At 38.5% G+C, this 13,775-nt stretch overlaps 1 protein-coding gene across 1 annotated transcript; it reads right to left on the reverse strand.

Moving 5' to 3' along the window:
- Positions 1 to 10,903: 10,903 nt before the first annotated feature.
- Positions 10,904 to 13,479, reverse strand: LOC108192393 (transcription factor bHLH94). Its single transcript, XM_017373276.2, has 3 exons — positions 12,907 to 13,479; positions 12,359 to 12,784; positions 10,904 to 11,267 (listed from the first exon to the last, which is right to left on the reverse strand). Exons 1-3 carry the CDS (start codon positions 13,285 to 13,287, stop codon positions 11,151 to 11,153), a joined length of 924 nt encoding a protein of 307 aa, XP_017228765.1. The 5' UTR covers positions 13,288 to 13,479; the 3' UTR covers positions 10,904 to 11,150.
- Positions 13,480 to 13,775: the final 296 nt, after the last annotated feature.

Raw genomic sequence — 13,775 nt, forward strand, 5'->3', positions numbered from 1 at the left:
TTAAGTGACCGGGCATAGCAATCGCGAGACTCATATTGGGATCCTTTCACACAACCAACTCCTCCAGGTGTGGGGAACTTCAAAGTAAGATGATAGATGGAGGTGACTATTCTCATATCTTTCAAGAGGGGGCGTCCCATGAGCGCATTATGTGCCGAGGGATGATCAATGACCACAAATTCGGCTATCTGAGTGGCCGCTCGTGGAGCCTCCCCTAGAGTAACTGGTAGGCGGATGGTTCCTTTGGCTTTGATAGCCTCTCCCCTGAAGCCGTATATGTAAAGGTTTTCTACGGTCATATCTTTGTCTGGTAACCCCATTTTCTTGTAGGTGTCGTAGTAGAGGATGTTGACCGAACTCCCATTATCAACAAACACTCGATGAACATTTAAGGTGGCGATGCGGATGGCGATTACCAAGGCATCATTATGGGGATGGTGTACCCACCTCGCATCGTCCTCCGTAAAGGTGATGTCCATGGTTTCTCCCTTAAATACTCGTGGGGCTCTGGCCGATAGATGGTTCACATTGGTCAGAGGGTAGTCCTTTGCCTCCTTAGCATACTTCTCCATCGCTTTTCGGCTGCCTCCTCCTATGTATGGTCCTCCAAATATACTTCTGATGCTACCTTCCCTCACAAACTGGGTGTCGTTCTTCCTTTCGCCCGTTCTATCGTCTTGCGACGCCCCGAGGGCGCGTCTTTCCGGGGATGATCAGTCCTATACTTCTTTACCCATTCTGTTAGATATCTTTCCTTGAGCAAGTATTCAATCTCTTCTTTCAGATGTCAGCACTCGGAGGTGCTATGCCCGACTGATTCGTGGAAGTCTCAATACTTCTTTTTGTCCTTAGCTATGTGCTGGGGAATAGGTTGAGGTCTCTGGAACGGCACCTTATCCTTGGTCATTGCATAGACGTGTTCAGCTGGGGCTGTTAACGGGGTATATACTCCTGACTGCCTCGGAGGAGGGCTCCAAGTCCTTTTACTCGAAGTCATATTTACCCTACCCGGAGAGCGGGCGCGTCCTCTAGCTTCTGGGCTGGGGGTGCGATCCTTTCTTTTGTACTTTGACTTGGCGATCTCCTTTTGGTTCTCGGCTAGCGACCGCTCTACCTTTTTGAAAGACTCGGCTGCAGAATATAACTCAGACAAGGTGGCCGGGTCCTTCCCTTGGAGGTGTTTCCAGAAGTCGGTGCCAACCTTAAGCCCGGCTATCAGGAAGTTCTTCAAGGTTTCGTCCGAAGCTCCTTTCACTCCCATGGAATCTTGATTAAACCTTTTGAAGTACGCGGTTAAGGTCTCGTTGTCACGCTGCTTGACATTGGCGAGTGTAGTGACGGGTGGAGCGTATTTGGTTGCGGCTTGGAATTGTGTCATGAACATCTGCTGCATGCCTTCCTAAGAGGAGATGACCCCTCCTCCCAACTTCTGAAACCATTGTTGAGCACTGTCCCTCAGGGTTGCCGCTAGGAACCTACACCTGACCAGGTCGGGGATCTGATATAAGTCCATTTCAATGTTGAATCTGATCAAGAATTCACGGGGGTCGGCGTTCCCGTGATAGCGGATATCTGCATTCAGGTTTCTGAAACCGGTTGGTAGCTGGGCCTCGCGGACTGTTGCGGTGAATGGTGACGAGATCTGTGGTGCCGTTGTGGCAGCGCCGGCTTGCAAAAGGGCCAGTAACTTCTTTAGGTCTTCGGGGTTGATCGTTCCGATTCCTGGGATAGTCTGGGTGGTCACCGGAGGGGTAGCAGTTGCAGTTGCTAGATTTGTGTTAGCCACCGTGGTCTGAAGTATATTGTTGGCTTGGGTCTGGTTAGCGGTTGGTTGGACGATTGGAGGAGTAGGTGTGGTGGAAACAGGAATAGTTTGCTGTGGAGTGGGTATGATTGGAGTTGACGTGGCTTGCTGATTGGCAGTAGGTGGGCCCTGGGGAGGCGTGTCTCCTTGATTGTTCAGGGCGCGCGTCCTTCCCGTAGTTCTTGGGTCCGGGGTGTGTTGGCTCGATTCACTTTGCGAAGGGAGGTACTCTATCAGGGGTCCCCCTCGGCGCCTTTCCCTCGAGTTTGGCATGAGGCCTCTTCCTCTCCCCCGTACTCCTCGGTATGTCCTGCCCGTTCCTGTTTCACGTCTTGCCTCTGGAGGCGCGTCGTTCCCCTGAGGACGTAGGGGCGCGCCGTTTCCCTGGGAGGGTCTCCTCTGCTCCTGCTCTGCCATTCGCACAATCATAGCCAAGCTGTTTGGGGTGATACCTAGTCTTTCAGCCAGGGGCCGGGCGTCTGCGTTTTGGTTGACCGTCTCGTGTCCCGTCCCTCCCGTTCGCGCAGGAGACGTGGTCACGTCCAGGGGCGCGCCCTCCGCGTCGTAGACTCCTTGGCTTATTAGGGCTCCTGGTGGGAGGTTAGCGCCGGGGGTCGCATCTCCGTACTCCAACATTCGGGGGGTTGGTCGTCTGAAACGTCTATGTCCTCTCCTGCCATGGCTTTTGGAATGGCGAGAGTGTCTAGGGACAAGTTCTTCGAGTATAGATTCCATGGTATTCAATCTTGTATCATACCTTGCTTGACTTTGTTCCATTCGGTGGAGGGCACTAAGGAGCTCCGTGTTACTGACTACAACCGGGGGTGGGTTGTTTGGCAGGGTGCGGGGGTCCTGAATATGCACCGGCGAGTATGCCTCTACTTGCTTATCTTCAACGTAGTAGTCTCCTTCATACGAATCATCATCGTGATTGGCCATCTCTTCCTCTTCGAGATTTCACCTAGTCCCCCTCCTTCAAGCGCCAATTTGTTGATAGAGGAATTTGGTGAATCAACAAACATGAGGTTCGTTGCCGGAATAAGGTGTTTCACGGTGATTATATGACGGAATTCCGCCGTGGGCGGTAGATTTAGGTGTTTAAGGGTGGCTGAGATCAAGGGAATATATTTCTGCTCTCGTTCTCACAACTCTCGATATATCCCCTTAATGTGCCTACGTACCCCTTTATATAGGGGATCAAGCCGTACGTAGTTCTATTGAACCAGGAGTCCTAGTTTGATCAGGACTAGGCCTCTTGGTGATTAGGTCGATCTTAAGCCTGATGGCTTATCTCGGAGAGTCCTACTCCAGTTAGGATTAGTCTTGAGGCTGACTACCTCAGACTCCTAATCCAAATAGATCACGGATTCGACAATATCTCCACTACGAGAGATAGCATCTACCACTACTCTTATGGAGAAGTTATCTGGGAGAGCCATGACTAACCCCTTGAGGTGTAGGGACATGTCCTCACCTCCCGGTGAGGTCTTCGTCTTCAAACAAGGAGCCAAATTACACGATCGTCTCAATCCCCCGACGAGGGCTAACTTACCAGAATACATGATCCAGACATATGATCGGCCTTCATGTCACCCCGGAGGGCTTCAAGAGTCATGATCACCTCAAGCCCCCACACGAGGGTTAACTCGGCAGATAGCAGGATTGAGGATTGTACATCATGCTCGGATGAACCCGGGAACTATCAAATGAGCCTGATAACTACCAAATGAGCTTGGTAACTAGTCTTCATATCCCCCGGAAGGGTCGTCACGAAGACTCACTCATCCTCTCTCTCACATCATTTATTCATATTTGTACCTCTTTTAGGCCAAGGGACGCGTCCTGATAAGGAGGAAGCGTCCTTCCCTATTCCTGTCTTCATTCCTGTTTATTCACCGCACCTCCCGGGACATGTCTGGAGGGAGGGCGCGTCCTCCCCTTCACATTGTGTACAAAAACGACTATAACATATAGCAAGAGTCGAGACAATGTTTAACAAAAACTTGCTGATATTGGCCATGCATCTCTTGTAAATCCCCGGACGCCTTGTTATCGTCCTTGGAAATTCTTTTCTTTCTTACCTTGTCTTTGTACCACATTGATGACAATACATTATATTGTTATGAATATAAGAAATAACCTAGTTTCTAAGTTAATTAAATAAGCCAAGGCAGGCGCCGCCCTGTCGCTCAGGCGCAAGCGCCATCCTGTAGTCAATTCAAATCTTATTTTCTTAAGATCACCTTTGCACCACATCGAGAACATGATAATATATTCTCAAGAATATATAGCAGTTGCTTATCTATTAAATTAAAAATATGTTAGCCGAGGCAGAGCCTTGTCGCCGGCCCCAGCCCCTACCCCTGGGCGCCGCCCTATCGCCGCCCCAGCTCAAATGATATTTTATTAAAATCAATTTCTTCGTACTACATCGAGAAGGAGTAAAACGAAAGTCACTACTTTCCTTATAGTCACTACTAAAATTAGGAAGCATATCTGCTAAATTTTGTACATCTACTTATTCCTAATTTGTGATTTATTTTTATAATTTTGTTAGTTTAGTTATGTTTTAATTCTATTATTTTTAATTAGGTTATTAGATTATTAGATTAGTTGTAATTAAAAACTTAATATAGGTGTGACTTATAATAAATATAAATAAATGTGTGAATATTTTAGGGAACAAAGTTGATGGACTCGAGAACTCTGTTATCATAAATTATATTTAATCGAATGCAGGTACAATCTCCTTATTTATATATTACAATTCATCCTTATCATACATATATCTGCTATTTGTATTTTTATATTTATAATATTCTTAACAATAATATTTCATTTTGTAATTTGTATTTGGAAAATATTTAATTTGTAATCTGTTCCTTAATAAGTTCTAATTAGTAAAATTGTTTAGAGTAAAGGGTTGTAAAAGCGTTGTTGTATTCGGACACTCCTAGTTTAACTCGTAAAATATTTAAATTCGGTTTTGTAGTGATCATATGTCGAGTTCAAACCTAGTTTAACTCGTAAAATATTTAAATTCAGTTTTGTAGTGATCATATGTCGAGTTCAAACCGGAGTTAATGTTCAGCATAGACAAGTTGGACTAATCGAGTAGATTCGTGATTATAATCGAGTCTATTGATTTTATATACTTTTTTATAAACAAGTTAATTCAATAATAAAAAATAATACGGCTTCAGTTTAAACAGTCGTGTTGAACAAACAAAATACACAAACAATCACTTATTATTCCATTCTTCTTGGATAAACAATCACGTGATTCGTTGAAGATGATATATACACACAGAGACGGAGCTAGGAGGGTCCAGAGGGGGCCCTGGCCCCTCCTAGATTTTTAATTTTTTTTACTTATATATTACTAGAAAAATACTTTATTCACAAAATTAGGTACAAAATTAATGATATGTGTTAAGTTTTGATTGTAATAAATGTGTATATGCATTAATAGTACCACTTAAAATATTTCACATTAGTTATCATATCATTTTCAAGAAAATTTTGTATCCAATTTTGCGTAGCATTACATACAATACTATATTATATGTATTTATTTAGTTTATAAAATAAAATTATATCATTTATTATAAATTTTAATAATATAGACTCGGATGTTGGACAATATCTTTTTCTTTCTTTTCTGTCATGTCTACGAGTCTCCTCGGTTGCAACTCATTCTTTCAAATCTTCGTCCTCGACCGTTTGGTAATTAAGTAATTAAATTTTCTTAATGAAACGATTGAGTTTTCTCATGAAAACCTAAAATAAATGGACTTTTATCACTAATACTACTATAAAATATGATATATAATACTTTTGAATTTAAATGGTATTTATATTCTGGCCCCCTCTTGAAAAACTTCCTGGCTCCGTCACTGTATACACATGCTTCGTCACTTTCGCTTCCGTCATAACCAATTTGAGCTATTGGATTCATTGAAGATGATATATACACATGCTTCGCCACTTTCGCTTCCGTCATAACCAATTTGAGCTATTGACTGAGAATGCAATCTCCTACAACTTTTATTACTAAATCAAGCACCATACTCACACAAAAGATGAGAAAATAACAAAACTCAGACATACAGTAGACAACAAAATTACAAAACCAAACATGAGAAACTGGCAATCTTAGATTCGGCAAATACGTAAATGAAATACTGGTTAAAACAAGGCAATCCTTAGATCTGGAGAACAAACCCACAAAAACAAGATAAGTCGGACCATTTTCGAGAACAAAATCAACGAGAAGAACGAGAAATCGGTATTTCCGTGGAATTGAGATCTAAGAAAGAGAAAGCCAAATCGGAAAAGCTTTGAATCCTTAGATCCGAAAAAACAAACTAATAGCGAAACTTAAGGGAAAAACAGACTAATCTTACCCTAAGGAAGATTTTTAGGGAAATCAAAATTTTAAAACAAATTTTATTGGAAGAAGGAAGAAAACACAAAGAAAATAAAAGATTTTGGGGCTTTTTACCGATAGAGATCCGGTGGAAGCCTCGGCTGCAGTTAAGCAAAAGAAAAAGAGGAGAGAGAGAAAAATAGGGTTTGATTTATATATTTTATATACATAAATATTACAAACATATCATTATATAAATATTTAATATTTAAATAAATTTATATATTAATTGAGTCAAATTCAAGCCAAACATATCAGATTTTTAATATCTACAGTCAAATTAATTTGAGTTTTCATTTAAGTTCATATCAGTTTATTTTTTATCAAACATTTATCACGTCGAACTTCTATTTGAGTTTGAACCCAAATTTTTTAATCAAAAAAATTCGAATCTGTCAATGTTGGACATGGACTTGTCACTTGCCTATGGCTATTAACTTTATATTAAACGAATAAATCGAATTTTGGCGACTTATCTGTTGATATTGGATGGAAACAGTCAAATGAATCAAAATCTAATATCACAATTTCAAATTTTGGGCAGTACATGTTAAAAGGACAAATTTGCAGGCATGCAGATCTATTACTAATGTACCTGATGGAGTGATGGACTAGCTCAATGTTGAACAAACTTCAACATAATACTTGCTAGTATTTGGTAAAAGTTTTCTACTAGTTACAAAATTTTGTCGAAGACGTGTTGGAATTCTGGTGTTTAGTGCACACCACAGAACCAACCTATGTTATCATCTCATGTTAAACTGTGTGATGTGAACACGAAATAATAGCAAGTCACGGGAGTAATGAACAGCAAGTAGCGTTGGAAATGACAAGGGGGTTGAAGAGGACGAGGATGTCCTACACTCACAAACTCCATCTTGTTCACAAACTTTTGTCTTGTCTTGATGTTTCTGACCATATACTTGCCTTGTAATTTGGACTGAGAGGTTTGTCAATTTTTATCTGACTCAACACTTCCCCACCTCTCTCCGTTTCAGCCTCACAACAAGACAATGGGAGCTTAATGAACAAAAAACACTAAAATACTACAGTAGTATACCCAAACAGACAAAAGTGAAGGCAAGGCAAGTATGTGCAGGCACCCAATTTGCATCCAACCAACAAAATATGTTGACTGTTGTCTCTCCTCTCATCAATTTTACAATCAATCAAATAATAAAACCTGAATACTAATTGATTCAGTATCGAAAAATATATCGTTTTGTTATATTTTATCGCTTCCCAGGTACGGAGCAAAATTATTGAGGCCCTGTGCGAAATCATAAACTAGATCAGACCCTAACTAATTTTACTTTGATATATATTTAAACTTTTTTTTCCTCAATAAAATGAAATTTAAAAATACATCATAAACAAGAAGGATACTTGAAAAACAAGAAGAAACCTGAAAACTTGAATCACTTGAAAAAAATATACCCTTCTCGCATATTTTTGCAAAATAATTATCAAGAACATTTCTTAAAAAATATAACTACATTTCTTTGTGAAATTCTTTATGTATATATACATGGATTTATAAATTCCGCGTTTAGCATGTGCTCATGGCACACATCAGAAAAACCGTATTACTACTAAAACATCTCTCTTAGGAGTTGCTGCCCATTCTCATATTAATAATATGTTTACTTTGCCTACGTATATGGAGTACAGGTATGGAGGGGGAGGTAGAAAAACAAAACACCATGGCAGAGATGTTTTTCTGGTTTGTTGCCAGCCCCGGGAAATGGCTGTGTGCAATGCAATGACTCCAGGGGGCAACTCTTAGAATACAATTGGACCCCGCTTCAAATTTTAAGCTTCGAGCGTGACCCTCAACTCCATATTACATCTTAAGTGCTGCAGACCAGCTTGGCAGCTTGCACAGAGAGTGAAGTGTTTTAGATGTGTCTTGCAACACAGCGGAGAGGCCAATTAAATATGAGCCAACTCAAGACGATATTGAAAAAAAAAAAAAAAGACGAAGTAGATTTGACGACTAAAGTACATAGAGGAAAACAGATGAAAGATTTGGTTAGGACCTGTTGGACCAATCTTCAAGGTTTAAGGCACTAAAGGCCCAGTGAAGATAATAATCAAGCTCATTGTCACAGAGGCACCCATGTAATCAAATCTCTCGTAAAAAGAAATTCTTCAAAAAGAACTCTGTAAATAGGAGCGTCAAAAGGGTTGTTCTTTAGAGGATAAAATACTTATCTATAGAGTGGGAATGAGGAATAATATGTATTATGAGAGAGTCCTTGTCCTGGTCATAGTAGTCATTAATAAAATTTATACTTTTCATTTTTTTCTAACTATATATATATAGTGCTGAATTATGAGTTGTGACAATTCAACGGAATTCTCGAGTCACATTATCTGCGACATCTGTTTGCATCTTTGGTACAGGATCGAGGTCCAAAGACAAAAGACTTGCATTTTGCTAAGCATTTTCCTAACTATACTCACAACGGAATGTAAATTTATCATGCACATGTATTTGCAGTCCTAACTACTCCTTGGCATTGAGCAATGATATCTTATATAAACATAGTTCTTTTAAATAAGATCATATTATCTATCTATTTGCCGCTTATTTTGATCGCCTTTTCTTCTATGTACAGGAGAAGGCCCCGCCGATGGTGATGGAAACAATGATAAAGACGAGGACAACAACGGGGATTAGAGTACGGTATCTGAAGATGGTAAAACCGACCACCATTTAATGTAAGATCTAAAGGTGGTCCGGTGATTGAGAGTTAATTTTGAGTATATAAGTGGTTGAATTTTGTAAGACAGCTAAATAAAACTTTTATTACTAAGTCTACGACGCAATTTTTGACACCAATGAATGGCCTTTTAAGATATTTTTGACACCAATGAATGGCATTTATGATATATATAAACTTTAGTTTTTATTTAGGGAAATGTTATATTCAGAGCAAACTTTTGTTTCCGGAGCTGAAAAAGTATGAAAAGAGTACAAAATTACCCATCACATTATTTTTTGCATTTGGATGAAGTTTTGGTCGTTTTGGACAGGTTTATTTATATATAATTTGGCATGGAAGAATAATGGTCAGGAACCGCAAAAATGTGTATATTCAAATCATGGGTACATACAACGAAAAAAGCTTCATTATTTAAAAATTTACATCTGAGATAAAAATGATGATTTTTTGATCATATATTGTGGTTAACCATAAATATATAATACACAACTTATGACGGTAATTCCGTGTAACCTCGGTTAAACTACATATGACAAAAATTTCTGTCACGTATTGTGGTTAATAATTTGGCTGGTGGGTTTCCCATGGCAAACATACCATGGGAAAATTCGTCCGATATTACAGTAAAAAATAGGATCGTGTCTCTACGTGACTGAACTAACTACGGTTTTCCCGTTGTAAATATATTGGGCCACATTAAACATATGACATATATTTTTTGTCATTTATTCTGGTTGATAACTTGAGCAATAGGGTCCACGTGGCTAAACTGACATTAGTGAAAAGTTGTGACACAAAGTAAATTACTGACCATTTAAAAAACTTAAGACACCAGAAAAACGATGAAAAACTTCAGCTCATTTACAACAAAAAAAGGCGGAAAATTTTCGTTGTAAATACAATGAATTGTTATAGTGGGTGGTGGAAACTTTAAGATTTACGTAGCTAGGCACTGTGAATGTGGAGATAGAGAGTGACTCGATGCTTATAATTTTAAGAAGGTCTTAGAAGTAGGCAACTTGATTGATGAGAATTGTTTGTTGATGTGGAGTTGCCCAGATACTGGTGTTTTATTTAAGAAGCTTGTGAGGTCGACTACTTCGTCATTGAGCTTGAGTCTCCTCCATTTATTATGGTGAAGAACATTATGTATGATGCTTCGTTGATCTAACAGAAATACAAATTGATAGCAGATCCAAAATTTTACGTTGAATCATTGTAACGATCGAAGGTTGTTGTTGGAACATATATAAGGATTAAGAATTACATTGAATGTGTGTTAAAGAAATTTAACATAGCTGATTGTTAATTAGTGGTGTCTAAGTCATTAAATTTAGAATTTGTCTATTATTATCTCACAAATAACGATGAATATTTGAGTGATATAAATATTTCATTTTTCTTGTAATGAAAAGAAATTTTTATAAAGTATTACTCTCTGTAAGCATAGATAAGACCTTTGTAATTGAAGAGGAATTTTTGCAGGATGTGATCATGCGTGAACAACAGAATTGATAAGACAAAAGTGATGGAAAAATCCATTATTATTATTTTAATTTATTTCAAGTGGAATAGCCTTCAACACTATAAGAAACAGTGTTATAAGCCATAACTTTCCTGGTGAAACAGTTGTAAACGAGAAGTCTAAAATTTTAAGGCTGTTAGTACAATTTGTCATATTTAACTTTGTTGTTATCAAAAAGTGGTCACAAAAATCATAGATTACCGGAAGACAACTTCCATATCAGCTAAACTTAATTCCTCACACAGATTGTAAACCTTTTTTCATATTGTAAAAGAGAAAAATAAATTATTATTTTTCGTCAGTGCAAAAACTAATTTATTAAATAAACAAAAGTCTGATAGATGTTTTTGCGTAGGAAAAATCATTTAGTCCGGCCAGCGTCAAAGTACAATTCGGCTGCCCAGGCTACAAGTATGTCACAAAAGTACTTTTTGTTAAATAACTGATCGAGTATTCAAAGACATGAAAACTGGAACTGAACTACAGACTCTACATACATTTTTTTTCAAGCGATGAGAACCTAAACCTATTTACTTAATACATACAAGAAACGGACAAAGATAAGCTGCTTTATGATAGGGGAAAAGTGGGCATAAGTGACAATGTAGTGCTTTTCACAAAAACTTTCATGAAAAGATAGATAGCTACTTGCTCTAGGTGATGTTATGGATTTGTCAATTGTGTAAGGGATAGGTTAGCGTCCTCTTCAATCATTCTTAGCATTTGATGAACAGCCATGGCGATATCATCTGCTGATTTTAGTTGGCATCCTTCTTCCACCTGCAATTCAACATCATCAGATTTTTATAGATTGAATATATAATGATAATAGACATATCCGTGAACATGCGGACACCTCTGGGTCATGAAATTTCAACCCGATGAATAGGAAAATGTAAAAGAAATCCCATTATTCCAGCGGCCTAAAAGGCATAACGTATTGAGTAATTTGGGTGTAATATTCAATGAATGTTTATCTGTGCTAGTTTTGCTGTTATGTGCCTACACAATACATTGCATTCTTTCTTAAAGTTTCCAATTAAAGCAACAAGCTATATATTTTGTTACTAGGATCCTAGCAGAAAATCTAACAACTTGCTACTTTTTACTCCCCCACCAATAATATCATAGCAGTACTTTAAGTTAAAACATCTGATGGACAAAAACGTAAATACACTCGATAATAATATAGATTATACATAAGCCATGGTGTTATTCTTTTTGCTTTACCATTAAATAAAATTAAAATACACACTAACTGTATAATAACTTAAAGTGATTCAACTGTGAACATTTTGTTTCTGAGAACAGCGAGAACAATTGTTCTGACTTCTTAGAAATGCAGAACAATTGTTTTCAAAAAATTTCATTTTTTGAATGTCATATTATTCTGCAGTTCTCAGCACTAAAAACTGTTTTTCACTGAGCACGGCATATACATAGTTTTACTGTGTAACTTATAAGAATTAAGGGGATAGTGGAGATTAAGCAGTACACAGAGAAGGTGTTGAATGGATTTCCTTGTCTTCTGATAAATATTTACACATACATACATGTGCAGAATGCAGAATGCAGATACCAAATTCAAGTAAATTGTCATATTTCCGTCTGTTAAAAAAGAGCAACCTTTTTTGTATAACAGTACAGAGATGCCATCTACTTTACCATTTCAAGCATCAGAAACTCAGAGGACTTTGGTATCTGTGCTAGCCTAAAAATTGAAAAAATGGTCTTACTATCTTCAAAGTAGATATGATTTTCGCATTCTCTTGTCATCCCTCCATCTTACATTTTCGTTTCATCTACTATGAAAAGGACGACACTTACACATGCAAAACACAAAAAGTACAGGATGTAAAATATATGCATACCTTGGCACTAAGTGAGTAGAGAACCAGAGGGTCCAAAGTGGTAACATTGAGGTGAAGTAAGGTGAGATAGACGGAATGAAAACCCGAAAGCAATTTCGAAAGTTGTCTTGCTCGTCTTTGACATAAAACCCGAATATTGGCATGAGATTCGATAAGTGTGACTTCAATCTCCGCTTCTCCTCCTCCTCCTCCTCCGCCTCCACTACTCTTACTTCTCGAGTACTTGTTTGGCATTTGTGAGCAAAATGTGTACTGAGGAAACGCAAAAAATTGCGAGAACGGGTTCGGATTATTCATCAACTCCGAGGCCGAGCCGCATAATTCCCCTTGTGATTGTTCAATTTTTTTAGCTTCAAGGGTTTGTAGGAGGTGTTCGAGCTCCTTAACAAAAGTTATAGCACCGCCAACTACAGATGCTTGGTCACCCTGCACAAAATAATTATTGTACAATTATTTACTACTAATTCAAGTGAAAAAATTGAAACTGTGTATTCATTTTTAGAACGAACAATCCCATTAGTATAGCTAGGGTTTATATGTAGACGAACCCTTTCGACGTAAGATTCGGGCATGAGGGAGCGAAGGACCGCAAGATGTTCATTCATGAGCTTGCGGCGGTTGCGTTCCACAGCGATGTGCGTCATTCTCTGTGACTCGGCTTCTTCTTTGTTCTTGCACACTCGGCTACTCCTTCTCCGCCGCTTCTTCCTTCCCGGAGCCCCCGCAATCGGGACCGCGGTAACGTTGTCGGTCTTGGGTGGAGAAGCCGCCAGATAGTCATTAGGGTTTTCCGCAAGAAAATTCGGACAAGTGGGAAATGAAGAAGAATTAGGACAATAATTATTATTTACATCATCGTTGTTGAAAGGGGTTGGGTCATAGAGAATCAAGTTAAATACTTGGTTTGAACAAAGTGCTTCCATGGCCATTTCTGTTTGTTCTCTTCTACCTAGCAAGCTTCTGCTTTATTTGTTTGATACTTTGTATACACCCATCTCTTTACCCATATCATATGATATGCTTGAGAGAGAGAGAGAGACCGACCTTGTGAGAGAGATTGGGAGAGAAAAAGGATTTAACAATATGTTAAAATTTTATCCTTGCTTTCTGAGGCAGAAAGGCACAACACTTTTAGTTACTGTCTTCTCATCACGTGCACTATATCACATTACATTTTGTTTCAAGTGCCTCGACTATTAGTATGTCTCTTTGATTTTTAAGTTCCGACATAAAAGATCGTTTGGATAAATTTAAAAAAAAAATGTTTTTTGCTTAAAATAAAGAAATACGTTACAAGTTAGAAATAAATTAAAACTTATATGTGATTAAACTATTTGGTAGTAAATTAAAAGTCTTGAAACAAAAGCTAGTATTCCCGATTTCTTATAAATACTTGTGACATTTTACATAAACGGGT

This window comes from Daucus carota, chromosome 8 (assembly GCF_001625215.2).
Source record: "Daucus carota subsp. sativus chromosome 8, DH1 v3.0, whole genome shotgun sequence".
In the NCBI taxonomy this organism is placed as follows: Eukaryota; Viridiplantae; Streptophyta; class Magnoliopsida; order Apiales; family Apiaceae; genus Daucus; species Daucus carota.